The following is a 19471-nucleotide window of genomic DNA, read 5'->3' on the forward strand; positions in this document are numbered from 1 at the left end:
AAAATCTCAATACAATTAGCTTCAAAAATGTCTTCTGGCAGAATAATTTCCACATAATTTAAAGTTGGTTGTTTAATATTTAAAAGAAATATTATCATGTTTCATCATTCTAATCAATGAATTTAAATAATTGTAAGTAAAAGCAGATTAATTTATATTGATGTGTGAAAAAAAACCATTATTATAGTGAATAAGTCTATAATAATTTTATAATGAATACTTCTTGATCTTAACATTTAATGTAATTTTCAATTAAATTGTTCATTATCTTAAGTTTGTAAAGAAGTAAGGAAATTATCATAATTCTTGTTTATCATAATTTTTGTGTATCAGGTGGAGAATACAATAACTGGTATCAAGAATTGAAGAAATGTACACTTGCAAGTAATTTTGTAGTTGTTTCTGGTTTCTTTTTTTTATTGATTTTTCTTTTATCTGCTGATTCTATATAATTCTGATATAGTTATTAGTAAGCTATTTCTCATTTTCTTTTTTTTTAGGAGCCTTTTGATCCTGAGGAGTTTGTTGAGCGTTTAGCTTGGAGAATAATAGATAGTAGCAGAGAGGATGGTAATTCTACCTTTGATCCTGTTGTTATGAATGAAACATTTCTTCAGGCTATAAAGTAATAAATTTAATGCATTATTAATTATTTTCTATTTCACATTCAACTAAATGAATTTTTACACTAAGAAGGAGGACACATTGGAAATAAAATCCAGCTTGAAAATAGGGCCCATTAAGTCTTCAAATCTGTTTTTTATTCAACTAAGTGTAGTTTGGATACAAATTTTGTTGCCATCCTATGTATCACATATCATCTGTTGAAACTGCATGCACTGAATCTTTTCTAATACCAAAATGGCAATTTTTTAATAACCAACTAGTAATCTTACAAATTTTTTGATAACCAGCATTATGATGCCATTTTAGTCTAATAGACTGGTTGATTACTTAAAGTTCAATCATTTTTTTAAACAATAATACCATATTTTAATTTACATAATTTCCTGAAATTATTGTCTAGTGTTGCACATTAATGAAAAAAGCTTGGATATCAATTAACCTCTTATTGAAATTGATGTAGTAATCTTGTTCTACTTGTTAAATAATTAAGTTGCTGATTATTAGATGACAAATTCGTGTGGGATAATCTGATTGATTTTTTTTGCAGCAAAATAACTTGTACTTTTTGCTTTGAAATGTTTTAAAATGCTAAGCTTATCATCATTATTAACATCTATTATGGCTGTGTACATTCCTGAATGAAATATACACTATAATCTATCTCTTGGGACTTGGTTAGAACAAGTTCTCAAGACATAAAATAGACATAAAAATTGTTTGACCATCCCATAAATATGAATTGTCTAGACAATATTTATAAATTAAAGTTTTTAATTTTTGCGTATGTTTATATTTTTGAATTTTAAATTTTTAAAAAAGAAAAAATAGTCAGCTATTTATAAAATGTAACCTTTATTAAATCAGATAATAGAACCGTTTCTTGTGATAATTGGCTTAATGGTATTTTCATTGTCACTTTTATAAATTATCAACTTATCTCGAAGATGGTTACTTAAAATAAAATAAAAAGATATTTTTTACAGAAATAATAGTTTGTGTTGAATTTTTAAATAATATTAATTAAAAGATTTAAAAAAATTATATTTTCTTCATTTCCATATTAACTTGTAAATAAGTATGTCATCAAATAATTTTCATCAGTGCCTTCTGAATTGTGATTTATTTTATAATTATTTAATGTACTTAGTATTTTCATGTATTTACTGTAATATATCTCATGTATTTATGTTTTACATTATTAATATGAACTTTAATCACTTCCACCTAATATCCTTTTATTGATTATACATTTTATGATGTTGCTCTGATGTACTTTTTGTGATTAAGGTTTACCTCTCTTGATCCATACAGCCAAGTGCCAAGTATGTTGGCTCAGTTGCATTTTGTATTCCTAGAGTAGCATACCTTCCTCCCACTTCTGATGTGATCTGTGTAATATATTGTTATATGCCGATCAGACTAAAAAATTTATTTATTTTTTTATCTTCAGGTATAAAATAATTATATGATAAAGGTGTATAACAGGTATCAAACATTAAAATGTATTTAGTTGTACTCTAAGACTGAGTGACAGAATTTGACCACTGATAAAACTAGAAGAAAAAACATTTAGGTTAACAATAGTACTGAATTAAGCCCTGCCATTTGTCTCAACTTATTTCCTAAAAACATATTTTGAATAATTTTTTATAAATTTTGTGTACTGCCTCTCCTAGAGACATAGATCAATGTGACTAGTTAACAGACTTAATTTTCAGTTATTCTTTAAAATATTCATTCTTATTGTGAATTACATTACTTTTCATTTATATTAAAGAATATAAATATTCTAATATAATATTATATTAGAATATAATATTCTAATTAACAGAAGTTGTACATACCTAAGTTTGTTCCTAACTTTAATTTCCTGTGTTCTTTTTCCCTGTAATACATTTTACTCTTATTTTATGTATTGCTTTTGTTTCTATCATAAAAGTGAAATGATTACATGATGAACTGATTTCAGTTCTTGGAATATAAATATACTTTTTTTACAGTACCTTTTATATATGCAATAAAAAAAATTATTCATTCTAAAATATTTAGGGATCTTCAGTTACTTCAGGAAAGACAGCATAAAAAATGTGAAAGACTTGAAGCTCTTGTTCGAGAAGAAGAACTTAATCATTGGCAAGATATATCACAATTACAAGACAAGAATAAGGTACACTTAATTAGTTTTATTGATTACTTTGTTTTTTGTTTTTTTTTTAGATTCATGTTAGCATATTTTTTTTAGATTTGCTGTATTAAACGTATTTTATTATTTGGTAGTTTTTTAAAGTAAAACTAAATATAGTTAATTCATTTTTGATATAATTTCTCTTTCCTTTGGTATAATCTGTACCTGTATGTGATTATATATATATATTTTTTTTTTTTTTACAGAATGCAGTTAGTATGTTTCAAGAATTAGATGAAAGAATAAACTATGTTGCCACTAAAGTGATTCATTTAGGTGATCAGTTGGAAAGTGTAAATACACCAAGATCACGTGCAGTTGAAGCACAGAAATTAATGAATTATTTTGCAGAATTTCTTAGTCCTGGACCTCTTCTTGTAGAAGTATTTTCTGATAAAACCCAGGTAATGAATGTTTAATAATTAATTATATATTTTTTTTAAATATCATAATGTAAAGTTCATGTTTATGTACCTTTTAGAATTTTATCTATTCTTATAAAATAAATGATGTAGTTTTTCTTAACAGTATCATTTTTTTTCTTTTTTACCCTAGTATAATATTATTACGTATGATTTTAAAATTAACAGAGAAAATAATCGATTTAAAAAAAACTTCAAGTGCAATTGAACTTTTACAAAATTTTCAACAAATCCATCGAAGAAAATTTATATTTTGTATTTTTTTTAAATTTAATTTAGTTCAGGAAATTTAAAATAGTAATTAGTAGAGGTAGAAAAAAACGGTCTATTTAACTTCATTTATGTAGCTTAGAAGATAATAAATAAATAACTATATATTATATCAAGAGAATGAAGAAAATAAAATGTTATATTATGTAGAATTCTCTAAACTGGAATTAGCTATATGGGCATCATAAAAATTGCTTTTTTTTAATTATTTATTTTTTATTCTTGTCTTATTTACAGCATATAAACAAAGGAGTTTGGTTGTATTTATTTTTGTAAATACTTCAAGGCCAGTATGAAATCAACACTTTAGGCATGCTATCATTTTTTGTTGGCACATGAACAATTTTAGAAAAAGAAGGGCACTTTACATTATAAAATAAGATAACAATTTTAAATCTTTCATTCAAAATACATTCTTAGTACTTGATTATTATAAACAAAGGGAAAAGTGTATTTAGTTTTAGTCTATTGGAACAGGTTTGTGCTCAATTGCAGCTTCCATTTTATTTTTTATTTTTGTAACGAATAAGAAATGAATTATTAAATCTGTAAAAATGCTAAGTCTGTCCAGGATTCAAACCCAGAATTTTTTGAATGAAAGATATGCTATCACTCAGAATTAGAGACCATAATTTCTGGTTTTAAATTCTTTTGCCACTAGTGTCATTAGCCCCACCTTGTAATTTAATGTCATCATAAACTTATTTAAGTAGCTCAGTTTCCTTGAATTGTTTGGTAAAGGACTGATTTAAAATAAAATAGAACTTTGAAAACACTGCACTTTGCTGAGATCGCTAGGGATATACTTCCTCCTCCAAGATAAAGATATATTTACCATAGATTTTATTCATATTTAGCTCCCTATATATTCAGGTCATTTGACCCTCATGTGAGCAAGTAGCTGTTTGTAAAAGTACATTAAACAAATGGCTTCTGAATAGTGATGATATTAAATTATTTTTCTCACATAGTCTAATTTCACCCAACAGCCAATTTAGAATTTACCAAAATATTTAGTTATTTATTATCTACTGATAGTCTCAATCTGATAGTCTAATTTCACCCAACAGCCAATTTAGAATTTACCAAAATATTTAGTTATTTATTATCTACTGATAGTCTCAATCTGATTTAGTGCTCTTAGATCGCATTTTTGTTTTATTCTTCATAGTAATGAGTGCAAAATTTAATTATAGAGAAAAACGTAACCATTTTGCTGTTTGATTGTTGGTACAATGGAATAATGTACAAGTACAGTTATGATATGCAACGGAAAATAGGTAAGAACTATTATTTTATTATTCTGTGCTGTACACGGAATAATTTTTATGTTTTAACAAATATATGCTGGTATTTGCTTTATAAGTAACCTTCAGGTGTACCTAATTTCTCGCTCTCTGTTTTATCTTTTAGTTAAGTCAACATTAATCTGAAGAGTAATGTCAACAAAAAAAATATTAAAATGTAAATATCCTTTTTGGATATAACTTAAAATGTTAATTTAAAATTTTATAAAATAATATTAAGCTTAATGTAAATTACTTTGCAAGAAATAAAATATTCATTCATTCATTCATTTATTCACTAATTTTCATACTTTTGTTGATTTATTATTTATGTTAAAATTTATTATAATTAATTTTGTTAGTATTTTCATCATTACTGTTCTTTTGAAACACTATGTAATAATTATGGTCTGCTTCATATTTTAAGACTTAAGATTTTACTTAGGGTAAGTCTTTTATAGGCTATACAATTGTAAAACTGATAATAAATCTCTAATCAACTTTTCTATATTTTCTATTTCTTTTTTTAGTTTTTTGCAAAAGGTAGAAAATGCTGTGGGTATTTTTTTTTTAATTATATAAATTAGATTATTGTGTATACAGAAGTCATAATGGTGTAAGATAGGTAAAAAGTTTAAAAGCATAGTGCTTTAATCTTTATGAACTTATTTTTGTTAGATAGTCAGAAAATTTGAATGACAAGATGTATTTTCATTTCTTGATAAAAATTTCAAAGTGATTACTTTGTTGCTTAAAACAGAAAAATATTGTACTGTTTACTATACCACCATACTATATTTTGCCTTCTTAACAGAGTGAAATTATCTATTTTCAGATTGATGAAGCTGCCGATGTAATACAGAAACTACATTTAATTGCCCAAGAATTGCCATCTGGAAAGTAATAATTTTTTTTAATTTGTTATTGATTTTTAAGATTTATTCTGCATTTCTAACATATTAATTTTTTTTAAAATACTGTTGTAAAAATAACATTTTATGATATTAGATTTTCTTTTTCGTCAGCTGTATATTATGAGTTACTTTGGATATGCATGTGGACGGATCTGTGTGTATTTTTTAAGGTAAGCAGAAGAGATATGCAATTATAGAAAACTCAATAATTTAATTAAGTAATTATTTAACTTAATAATTTGTTATTTATCCATTTAAAAAAGAAGTGTTTGTGTGTTCTTGTATCTTGTATATATATATATGAAATAACAAATCATTAAAAAGAATAATATTTAATATAATAAAAATAACATTAGTTGGTAATAATATTAACTAAAGATGAGGAATACTGCAAAAACCAATTACTGAAAATTGTTAAGGTAAGTTTAAATTATCCAATTACTGTGTTTTGGTGGTTTATATTTCATATAATATTAAATTTTATTAGCACAGTTTTCAAAATGTTACTGAATTATTTGAATATTAGAATATATATATATATATATATATATATATATAATCAGTATTAATTGAAAATATATGTAATTACATTTTCTTTTTCCTCAAAACATCATTATGTTCTGTGAAAACATATTCTTAAAATGGTATGCTACTATTTTGATTCACGTATCTTCAAAGTCAAGATTTATGTTTGCTGTTATATGATGTTACATGTATACAGATTTTGTTTCAATTTCTTTCTTGAGTTCTTTGCTGTTTTATGAGGCCAGATATCTGAACACCGTACTCTTCAAACACCGCATCTAGAATAAATCATATTTTGGCAGAACTGATGACCACACATGCAATGGAATATAAATTTTTTATTACATCCTATTCAGTCCAAATATCTAGAATTGGTTTCAGGTTGGTCTGTTATTTAAGGAAAAACCTTTTCAGTCATTTAGATGAATTACTCTTATATTGATAGTAACAGAATTGCTACTACTGTTGCCAAGAAGTTTGGACTGATTATTCTAAAGGATGTTATTCTGTACCATACAGTGACTTAATTATACCATACAGTAGTTCCAGATAATTTAATGAGAGTTGGTATTAACCCGTATCAAACTTTTTCTTTCTTACATATCAACTCCGATGAAAATAAACATCAGCTGTTATTACCCGATTATGGATATGGTCATAGGTAATGTTATGATGCCTAAGTTAGTGGCAAGAAGTCATCTGGTTTTCTTTATTGGTGCCTTTTAATGTTCAAATTACTTGAATTTTCTTTAAATCCAGGTGTAAATTCTTATGAAGAATCCTTTTGATTGTGCTGTTTAACTAGCCAAGTGAAACTAAAACTAAATGATGACTGGCAGATTGTTTTCTATTATAAAGAATTTTTTTTTAGAAAAATTTTTTGTTTACCTTAAGGTTTCATTTTCAGTCCATAATCACTTGCTACAAAATTTTACATCCATGTTTTCATGTTGTTAACATATAATACCACATTATTGCAACTGATATTAAAATGATATCGAATCAGCCATTGTGCTACCAAAAAATAGATATTTCTTAAAAATAAATATATGTTGGTTAACCTATCTCCATTGCAAAAGAATGTTGTAGAAGGAAGCATGGATTACCACCAGTTTTTACTAACTATTTTCAAATTTTATTGTAAATAATCAATGTTTGTAATATCATGTCTCTTCCTAACTCTTTGAACAAATCTTACCATGCTCATTTACATAGCTAATACATCATTTTAAATGAATGTAGAAACAAATATTTTAAGGTTAATTGATAGAATATTTAAAGGGCTGGACCCAGTGATTTCCTTCATGAATTAATTTAACCCACACATTTTAATTATAAAATAGATTGACTATACATTCATATTATACCATACTTGAATTGAAATGACTGTTAATGATTAGGATCCTATATTATGAACAAACGCATTTCAAATCTGAACTATACTGAACAATTCTTGTCACAACAATGTATACTGTGAGAAAGAACGAAATTACAGGATCACAGTACTCTTAACAAGATTAAAGAAGAAATAAACGATTTCATGTCTTAACACTCTTCATAACTTTTGTTTCATTAAAATTTACTTATTTATTACACAGGTCAACAAAAAAATTAAATAATTTGGAACTGAGATAAAAGTAGGTTAATTAAGAGTGTATTTTTTATGCTGAATCTTAAAATCAAATCAGTTTTTCTTCATCACCCTCAGATTTTTAGTAATGACCCTTTAAAATATTGAGGAACTGCTTAAATAATAGAATACAAAAATAATAATTACTAGTAAAATTCCTACCTTTATTTTGCAGACATTTATGTTTATCTTAATTTTTTTCTTACATCCTTTTTGTATTTAGTGAAATCTGTTTTTATTATCCAGCAGTAGTCACTCATAGATTCTTCCCATCTGCCTTGTTAATGTTGTTCCATTTGCAATATATCTTCATAGAACCTTTCTCCTTGTTCATCGCTGATGTCACCCAAGTTTAAAGGGAAAAAGTCCAAATGAGAATGTAAAAATGAATTTTCAATGACATTCTGCAACCTAAATTTTTGTAGTGTACTAAGAGTTCATTTATAAGCTGATCATAGTTTTTAGCCTTTTTGTTTCTAAGAAAACCAGTAACGATATCTTTGAGTCACTTCCATGCTGCTAATTCTTTAGGATTCAGTTTACTGTCAGATGTATTTTCACAAATTAATTTTCTTATTTGTGGCCCAATGAATATCCCCTCTTTTAATTTGGCTTTACTTAATTGTGAAAAAACTTCAACTAAATATTTAAAACCGACTCCATCTTTATCTAATGCTTTTACAAAATTCTCCATCAGCCCTAGTTTTATGTGTAGAGGTGGTAAATAATAAAATCTGTTTCGTCAAGGGGAATATTGACAACATTTTCCTTTCCTAGATTAAACTGATTTTTTTTTGTCAATCTTTAACTACTTAGTGTTTATCTGTAGCCGACTGTCCCATGAACACAAAAAATACATATATTTTGTAAAGCCACTCTGGAGACTGAGAAGAAGCCCTATCACTTTCAGGTCAGCAATGATTCACCATGAGTGTTCATAATACTTAATAGCTTTTAAAATTTTTGACATATTTTCATATCTTTATTTCATTCCTACAGCACGTGCTACCAGTTTAGAAGAAAACTTATTCGACTTTCGCAACAACTCTGCCTTTAAGCTTCTTTTTGATGAGTCTATAAATAAATACCAATCATGAATAACATATTCAATGTCCAGTTCAGACATTAGTCCCCAGGACAACATCATGGCAGGAACAAACTATCTCTCCTAAAGTATTTTAGTTAATTATTGTTTTGATTTTTATATATTGAAATTTCAGTATCCTTATTTAATAAATTCCATTCTTTTAAGACATGAACCTAGGAGTTCTGCATATTGTTTCAACAAATACAAGTCACGAATTAGATCGTTTACTTCTGCTTGTGATGAGGAGAGGTTTAATGTTTTATTCTTCTGGAATGTAATTAATATCTATTGAAGTTCAGGATTCATTGGTTGAGCCTTCTGGGAAATCAGAGATTTCTTTCCAAGAAGTTGGAGCAATCGGAATCAGTAAATCAGTACCAAGAAGTACTGGTCTCATAGCTGAACAAACATTTGGGTATGCAATACCTAATTTATTGTTTGAGTAGAAACCAGTAACATTTGTTTAACAAAAATAGCAGGCATTATAATAGTTAGTAGGCTCTCGCCAAATCATAAGTACACCAAAAGGGGGTGCTCTTTTTTTTCTTTTTACTATTGGGTTAGTTTAACGTACCACTTGATGCATGCTACATGCAGAGCCCAGGATTTATCTTGGTCTTCCAAGAGACAGTCAAAATAATGTTTGTAAGCAGTTTAGAGCTGATTCGATAATGGCTTTCGTTTACTTCTCATGGTGAATTCTACGCAAACGTAACAAAAAATATATGTAGAATTTTTACAAGCTTGATTTTTATTCATTTAAAAATGAAATATGTTTTAATGAATGAAAGTGAACTGGAATATTATAGAAATACTTAAAATACTTCATAAAATTTTTTCACCGTATCATTGTTTTATTATTATTATTATTATTATTATTATTATTATTATTATTATTATTATTATTATTATGCTTTTACGGCCAACATGGGACCACTTAAGTCAATTTTAGTTGGATCTTTTCTGAGAAAAGCGTGTTATTTTACTCTTTCGAGCTGCCCAGTATTTCTTCATCCGTTCAGATCTTGCTTTCTTTTCTTCATCTGTAAACACCCTCTTCGTTGTATTTTGTAGTTTGTCTGTCTTTTGTTTAAATCTAATGCTCTTATCTTTTAGCTTTGTAATTTTTCCAGTTTTATTCTGTAGGTCAGTCAGGGAAATTCCCAATTCTTTCATATCTTCTCTAATTTCTTTGATCCATCCTACTTCTAGCTTTTGGAACCAGAGCTTTTCAATGATATTTCTTGACAGTCTTGTTTGCGGTGTCCTTATGAGATGACCGAAGAAAGAGATTCTTTTTTTCCGCATAGTATCAGTAACAGGCTCTATTTCTTGATACACCACCTCATGTGGCACAATCCACCATTGGCCTTCTTTTTGGTGTTTTTTATTGATACACGTTCTGACAATTCTCCTCTCTATTTTCAGAATTTTTTCAATTCGGTTTTTCTGAGTGATTTTGATAAGGGTCTTGCTTCCATAGGTGACTTCTGGCTGTACTACAGTTTTATAATGTTTAAGTTTTGTTTTAGCAGAAAGGCATTTTTTGTTATATGTTGACCAAGTTAATTTTTGGGATTTAATCATTTTATTTGTCCTGTTTTGCCATGTCACTTTTTCATTTAAATTATAAGTTATTATTTCCCCTAGATATTTAAATTGTTTTACTATTTTAATTTTCTGATTGTTTACCGTAATGTGCTCTATTACCAGAGGATCTATGGCCATTAGTTCAGTTTTTTCGAAAGAGATATGAAGCCCTATCTTTTGTGCTAGGTTTTGAAGGCTCATGATTTGTGTTTTGGCTTCTTGAATATTATTTGCTAAAAGAGCGAGGTCATCTGCAAATCCTAGGCAATTTAGTGTGATGGAGTTTTTCTTAGTACCCATTTTTATATTTTTGGGATTTATTTCATACCATTTTCTCATGACAAATTCGAGGGCGCAGTTAAAAAGGAGTGGTGAGAGGCCATCTCCTTGCCTCAATCCAGTTTTTATGTAGAAGGGTTGAGAGAGTTCACCTCTGAATTTCACTCTGGACTGGGTATTGGTTAAAGTTAATTTTATCATGTTTACGAGTTTAGGGTGAAGGCCCAGGTTTCTCAGAATATTCAGTGTTCATCATTGTTTTATCAGTGCAATAAAATAGCCCAAAATACACACATGCACACACACACACACACACTTAACTTAACAAATTGTGATATTCAATAAAACAATACCAAACATTTTTCTGCTGTAAAAATCTTTCATTAAATTTGTGGCATCACTTGATCATATCAAGAGCTGAACTCATACTGAAGTAAATTTCATCACATTGAATTAATCATTACTTGACTACTGAAATGTCTATACATGTCTGGTTTGACATGAAATGACATCATTTGACTGTTATGTATCAAATATAGGTCTACAGCAAGCATCACATTTAGATCAGAAGTGACTAAGCAAAGATACAGATGTACTAATATTTGTATTGTTCAATGAATGGGAAGTAATAAATTTAAGGGGTTGTAACTTAAGAACGTTACCTGAAGTATTATTTCAGAATACATATTCAGATTCAGCATATAAACTACTATGTAGAACACATTCTCCCTTGTCAGTTACAAATTTTATGTGAACCAGTGTTATTTAATGTATTTAAATTTCTCTTCCTTTTTTTTTAGATTTGAGGAAGCTAAAAAGAAAATACTTGCTAAATATGATGAAATTGAAAGAGCATTAATTGAAGAATTTATGGAAGCACATAAGATGGATAACATTGCAAGAATGAAGGAAATTGCTAGTATATTGTCAAATTTTAGAGGGTATTCACAGTGTGTTGACGCTTTCATTGAACAAAGTCAGATGGTAAATTAATACTATATATTTTTTTTGCTTTTGTTGTATAGTTGGGCTGATTTCTATGTAACTTTGAAATAGCTTGGATTTTTTTAAATCATGTTTTTAGTAATTTTTCAAAATTAAATAATCATATCTTAATAGTTTTGATTAATGTTATTATATATTAATAAATAAAAATGAAAATTCCAACATAGATTGATGTATAAACAATTAACAGTTGCATCCATTCAAACTCGTAATTTATTTCAGAAAATAAACTTTCAACCCCGTAGTAATTTTTTTGGTGTTTGTATGTATATATATACACTTTTAAAAATTGCCCATCCCAACATTCAAATCGGAAACCGTCAGGTTGAAAAGGGAAAACACTTCCCTCATTCTGACTCAGAGATTGAGAGAATAATTTTATCTGGGTTTTTTCATTAATTTTTTCAATGTGTTTTAAGAATTTTTTTTGTATTTTGTTATTTTTCCAGTGATTGGAACAATTTTGTATGAAACAGTGTAAAATAGCATCATCATCATCATCATGTGGTATTCTGCCTGTTGGCAAGTCCATCACTGTTGTCTCTATCTGTTTCTCACCCATGCCTTTTTTTCATCTCATTATAATCTTCACTGCCCTTTCTGACATTTAATAACTTTAGCCTTTTCCTTCCTCTTCTTTTTTTCATCTTCAACAGATCCTTCAAGAACTGTACTTATTATTCCTTTTACATTCCTAATTCAGTTTCCTTTCTTCCTTCTGATAGTCGCCAGTGTTTTTCTGTCTTCATTTATTACTTCTGTATTACTTATTCTATCCACCCATTTTATCTTCTCCATCCTCTTCCAAATCCACATCTCAAAAGCCCCAATCTTATATTTTTCCTTTTTCCCCAGTGTCCATGTTTCACTACCGTACAGAAGTATACTCCAAACATAGCATTTTACCAATCTCTTCCTCAGTTTCAGATCCATATTGATGCAAAGTAGGTTTCTTTAATCTCTTCTTTATGCCTCCAGTCTTCAATTAGCACTGTCCCGAGATATTTGTATCTTTTTACTTGTTCAATTTTTCCTTCTGCTGTTACAACATCCATATCTTCACTCTCATTCACCTTTGTAACTTTTATTTTCCTCACATATATTTTTATCCCAAATTCCTTCGTCCTTACTTCCAATGCTTTTATCATTCCTTGAAATGTCTTGAGTGTCTTTAGCTGTAATCAGTAGATCGTCAGCAAACCTGACACTGAAATATTGGCCATCCAATATTTCTTTTAACATAAAGGGGAACATCCCAACCCCATAGGGGAAGACACTCGCCTTGTGACGCTTCCAGTCGCCACACCATCCCACCCCCATTCCTAGCCCTGATCATAAAGGGTGAACAGTGTTGGTGATAAGCAGCAAGCAGCCTTGCCTCACTCCTCTTTCTAATTCTAACCAATTTGTGAAACTCTCATTTATTTTCACAGCTGCTTTTTTTGCTTCATATACAATTCTCTGATCAGTCTCCTATCTTTCCAATCAACTCTATTTTCTTTCAGAATCTCAAATAACTTTTTTCACTATACTCTTTCGAATGCCTTTTCCATATCTATAAAATACAAGCTCAATCCTCTTCCTCTTTCAAAACACATTTCTTCAATCATTCTGATCAGTCCTATAGCTTCTCTTCTTCCTTTTCTGAGTCGAAACTGTTCTTCCTAACATTTTTCTCCATTTTTGTAATCAACCTTTCTATTCATAAATCTCAGCATTAATTTTGCAGCATGTGATATTAAATTGATAGTTCTACATTCCTCATATTTTATGGTTCCAACATTTTTAGGAGGTTTTGGTATCATTATTATTTTAACAAAATCTGCTGTCCATACTCCAATACCATAAATTGTATTGCACATTTAGAGTATTTCATATATTCCTTCATCTTCTAAGTATTTAAAAAGTTCTATTGGAAGTTTATCTACTCCTATTGCTTTCCTATTCATGTCTTTAATAACTTGTATAATCTTGGATCTCAAAATTGGTGAGTATTTTCTCCTCTTCCATAACTTCTTCCACCTCAGTTTCCCATTTCCTTCTACCTACATACAGATCCTCTATGGAAACTTCCCATCATTTCTTTATCTCATTTTCTTTATAAATGTTTTTACAGTCTTCTCAATTTCTCTCATTTTATAAGTAGGATTTCTTCTACTCCATGTGGCCCTTTTTACCTTTTTATACAACATGTCATAGATCTTTTTCTTTTCTACATCTTCTATGTCTTTACATTCTTCTTTTAGCCACCTTTCCCTAACTTTGTGTTTCTCTCTTTAATTTGTTATTCAATCTTCGGTAGATTGCTCTGTTGTATTCTTTTTCTTTATTTTTATATTTTATTTTTCTAATTTTTGTATAATTTCTGTGTTACCCAAGATTTCTTTGCCCAAGTGCATTCCTAGAAACCAATTCCTTTCTCTGCAGCATCTCTCATAGATGATTTTATCCTTGACCACATTTCTTCTGCTGGTTTATTTTCCTTTTACCTTGAGTAATTGTGTATGTCAGCATTTCATCTACTTTTTTTACCTTAATCTCCTTTCCATCATTACAGAATATGTTCACTTTTTATGTCAGATCCTGGAAGCCCATTTCCTTCTCAACAGCATTCCTGTATCAATTTTCACCAAAACATGATCTGTCTGAAAGCAAGATTCATCTGTTGGTCTTGTCAAAATATATCTTCTTTGTTTACAATTCTTAAAAAACGTATTCATAATGAACAAATCCTTTTCTTCAAAAGAGAAAAAATTTAAAACCAGCCTGTCTACTCTTTCATTTCATATTTCATTTCCAAACTTGCCTACTGTCTTTCCATCTTTGCCTTCTTTTACCACTGCATTCCACACCCATTCAAGTGGAAAATCACGTTACATCCAGAATATTTAACAACAAAAAAATGTTACCATAGTTCCATTCAGTCCTTCATTCGTTAGCTCCTTGTATATACCAACCAACTTTAATACACCAATCGTGTATTAAAGTTTACCACAGGAAGGTGAATTTCAGGATTTTCCTTTCATGAAATCTAAGACCTAATTGGTATTTCTTAGATTCTCTAGTACTTTTAGAGAAGGTAAAATAGCACCAGTGACCAAATACTTTATATCACTCAAGGATGATTAATTTTTTTATTTATTTTTTTTTTAACATCAAATGGCACCTTCCTTTCTGAGCTGTTTCTTTTTTTTAACTTCAGTGTAGTTGCTGTATCATACATCTTTAGAGTTATTTTTGAAAAATATTAACTTAAATATATATTGCATATTTTTGTTGTTTTTTTTTTCATACACATTCAGAGACAGAAATGTTCAAACTCCTATAAAGAAATACAACTTAATTTTAACGTACAATATTTTCTGCTTAGGTTATTTCAGAATTAATAAACTCAAGAACTAGTTTTTATGTTACTGTTACAGCAAAGAAGCTATTTGAAAATGTCCCAGAACATGAAAATGTGAGGATGAGCATCTACATTTGTAAAATTCTCAAAGTAGAAGGCAGGGAGTAAACATATGTAATGCTTCCATAGAATCCAATATGTTATAATATTAGATATAAAAGATCTTCATTAGATTAGGATAGTATATTTTTTACATCATCTGTATGTATAGATATTCTGAGAAAACAATATATATATCTACCAATAGATATTATGACAATAATATCTATTGGTAGATATTACGACAATATAATTGTGTTTATATATATAAATATATATGTATATTTAATTATGGTATAAATAGCTGTAAATTACTTAAGTTATTTTTAATAATTTCTTCGTTATATTGATTATATCTTTCTTAACTTACTGTAACTATGTTTGATAAAAAACTAATTTTTTTGTTTTAGGATTCTTTTGTTAGTAAAGATGTTTTTAGTGAAGTTATACCACTATGTGAAAAGAATTTTTCATTAATAATAGAGGTATTTAGCAATCCTGAACCAGTAATGGCAAAATTTGTGCTTAACATTTATCATCTAAAATTACAGGTATTTTTTTTTATTTACTGGTGTTGTAGTTATTACTTTGTTTAGTTTTCATTATTATAATTACACAGGGGAACAAAAAAAAATTTTTTTTTGTCCCACGAAGAAAAACATGTGATACTAATAGTATGTTTTCTCCTTAATTCAAATATGATATCAATTTTTCCCCATCATGCAAAGTTTCCAAGAGACAGGCATTTATAATTTCAAACATTTTAATACTTTCTGCATTTTTAACTACACAATATTCAAATATTTGACTCTTTCCTAGAAAGTAAGAAACTCTTTCTTGCCTAGAAAGTAAGAAATTATGATTTTCTGCTACATTTCACCTGTGGAGCATCCCTCTTGATGATCCAACAATAATTGGCCTGCATAATAGGATTCCATTTGCCTTGATACCTCTTTTCCATAGCTAAATATCTATCCATTATCCATTATCCATTATCTGATGCAGTGATGCCTAGAACATGGTAAACGACAGATATGTGGGGCCCAGGGCCATGTTTGGTCCCCAACTTTACACCCAAAATAAAGTTTATAACACTATTTTCCTAATGGAATAAGGTTTCACCTTTGGGGCTTGAACATCACTTCAGTTCACAAAAAAGAATTGTTAGGATGATTTAAACAAACTCTAGGTATTTTGTAACTAATGACTAATTAAGAGAAATAAAGTTGTAAATATGTAATACACAATAATTCAGACACACAAATCACTCACAATGACATTTTTACAGGTTCACTACTATTTCACAACTGGCATCGTTCAGATGAATGTGTGCTACACTAGATCATGTTTGTACATGTCTATACACGTCTGTACTTGTACAACCTTAGCAATGCTACCCTTTGAATTATCTCATTTGGTTTCATCATATTTACAGTGCTCAAGGAGCTTTTACTTGACAATGGACAAATGGACAAAAAAGCGTTTTAAAATGTTTAAAAAAATTAAAATAACAAAAAAGTGTGGGTGATGGAGAAATTTCGAATACATATTTAAAAACAGGATAAAAATCTGCATTTAAGTATACCTATTGTACTCCTGAGAAAAAAATGATACTGACTATTGTTATCAATAGAATTCTATTATTAACATATTCATTGCGAATCACTTGAAGCATTTGTAATCCACATATTACTCATAATGTAATGTAAATACTATTAAATTAATTACAGTTTTGGGGATAAGCATTTTGTGAAAAATATATTGTATTAAAGCACTTAATACAGTATATTTTTCTCAAATGTAACCAGTCAGCTGAAGGATATTCCAGTTTCTGAATCCAACACTGCTGTTAAGTGTGGGAAAACTGTTTGAAGCATTGCGTGGCTTCCCAAGGGAACTATTTTGAAGATGATAGAGTCCATGTATAATTGGATTGTAAATAAAAAGTTTTTCTGAACCAGTCTCATTACTTTATTTACAGACCTCGTTTGTATGGGGCATTGATGCCATTACATTTTCAATTTAATAGGTCAGCAAGCGTGAGGCTGTAGAGCAAGGTCACTCTCAGTATGTCGAGATTTTGCCTGATTAAGGTTTTATTTTTCTTAGGCACATTTGTTAACAATTAAAAAATATTTTTTTCAAAATCACATCTTTGCCCCCAAAAAATGCTCTAAATAAATTAGTGGTTAAGTGGGTATACTGTGTCAAGAGTACCCCCTCTCATCATAAGGAGCGCTAGTGTAACACTGTAGTACAGCTGCTGTAGTTATCTGTTATGTTGTAATGTCGTAAGTAACTGGTAGAATTAAATAAATAAATAATATTTGAAGTGTAAAAAAGTATTTAAAGTGTCCGCTAGTACTGCCTCACCCGTGCAAATGAAATACAGTATGCATGTGCACGCTTTAGTTAGAATCATTGAATTAAATAAACAAAAAATATATTTAAATAAAATGATAAATATTTTAAATTAAGTTGTATGTGTGTATAAGCCATGCATCAGAAAAAAGCCATATAATGGGAATGTCCTACAACAGTGTTTTCAACATTTTGAAATTTTTACATTTTGTATTTATAAGACATTTTCTTGGTATATTTGATAATTTTAAGCATACAATATCTTTCTTAATTCATTACAGTAGTATGAAACTTTTAATTTCTTTTTATAATGTTTGTATATTAATTGTGCTTTTTTACTTTTTTGCAGAAATATGTTGTTGGTAGGCTATCTGATAAGCCGGACACCGATAAACATTTGAAAAACTTGATGGATTTATACACAAGGTAAAGTATTCTTTAATAAAAGGGATATTTTTATCAATTCTTTTTTTGTGCTAAATATTTAATAAATATACTCATATTAGAGAATAGTTTATATAAGTGTTCACTTATACTATATACACATTACTTCAATGTGCATATGACAGACATAATTTTCTGTGTATTTTATGATGTTTTTCCCTCTTTATTAGTGTTAAAAAGTAATTCAATAATAATTATATTAAAAATGTTTAACATCTTTTTTTTTAGAACAGTCCAGTTGTCCAAAGATTTAAGCAAATTTAATATGGGTACTGATGAAAATTATCTTACTAAACTCAACCAAAATGTTTTTCAAAAATATTTTGAAGCATATATCAGGTATAGTATACTGTTTCTATATTTAAAATTATTTTTAACTTAAGAGCTATTATAGCTATTTAAGAGCTATTATAGCTTTTAAGAGCTATTATTGGTGGTAATTAAAAATATTTATTATAGATTGATGACACATTTTATTATGATATCTAATATCTGTTTATATACATAAATGTTCTTCATAAATAATATTTCATATATTTTACTTCATAAATTCTTCTTAAATATGAACTGTTTTTTTTTTTTTGCAATTTAAATCCTATCCATTTTGTTATGTATTTTAACTGCATAAATTAACAACAGGTGATCTGTGTGAAAATGTTACGTTTTAATTTGTAAAACTTAGCGTTTACAAATCTTGATTAAGTGTATTGGATATTATTGACTTTGTGGTATCATAGCATATTTTTACTCTTTAATAGGTTAGCAGCCAGTTTGATTTACTGTGGTGTTTATTTTTAGCTTTTAGGTTACCAGCATCCCATTACTATAGATTTCCTTTCATGACATGAGGAGTGCTAGCTGGTCTAATCCTTAGTCTAGAATAATTGTTTCTGAAAGTTCACAGGTTAAAGTTTATAATAAATATATAGACCTTAAAGAATTTATAATATAAACATTACAAAAGAATTGGTAGTTAATTTTTGAGGGCTGGAATTATATAATATAAATACATTATTTATTTTCAGTTTTTATATTGAAAAACAATTCAACAGGCATGGAAAGATAGCCTGCATCCTAACAAATCCATACTGATCCATGAATAGAATTTATGTTCTATCTTTAAAATTAAAATAATATTAACAAATTTAATGATAAAAAAAATATTATTAAACAGTAATGTTAAAATTCTAGTATAAACATTTTAAGGAAGCTAGTTGGATATTAAGTTGCCTGTATTAAATGATAGCCAGTAAGTTAAAAAAAAATCTAACTTGAATAAAATTCTATACTGTAGTGTATCATGGATTCACATGTGTTTAGTGAAAACTATTTATTAACAATTATGGATGAGTGTGTTGATAAAGCTATAGTTAAATGATTTGGTAAAAAAGAAAATAAACA

General features: G+C 28.2%; 1 protein-coding gene across 3 annotated transcripts in view; it reads left to right on the forward strand.

The window, feature by feature from the left end:
* Positions 1–19471, forward strand: part of Sec10 (Exocyst complex component Sec10) — a 57519-nt gene that overhangs the window by 4750 nt on the left and 33298 nt on the right. For all 3 annotated transcript variants that reach the window (XM_075366230.1, XM_075366231.1, XM_075366232.1), the window contains 8 exons: positions 501–625; positions 2677–2794; positions 3019–3216; positions 5626–5690; positions 11616–11799; positions 15676–15816; positions 17976–18052; positions 18299–18409. In XM_075366230.1, coding sequence (XP_075222345.1) covers positions 501–625; positions 2677–2794; positions 3019–3216; positions 5626–5690; positions 11616–11799; positions 15676–15816; positions 17976–18052; positions 18299–18409 — 1019 coding nt within the window. The remainder of the gene's footprint in view (positions 1–500; positions 626–2676; positions 2795–3018; positions 3217–5625; positions 5691–11615; positions 11800–15675; positions 15817–17975; positions 18053–18298; positions 18410–19471) is intronic.

This window comes from Lycorma delicatula, chromosome 5 (assembly GCF_047948215.1).
Source record: "Lycorma delicatula isolate Av1 chromosome 5, ASM4794821v1, whole genome shotgun sequence".
NCBI classification, from domain to species: Eukaryota; Metazoa; Arthropoda; class Insecta; order Hemiptera; family Fulgoridae; genus Lycorma; species Lycorma delicatula.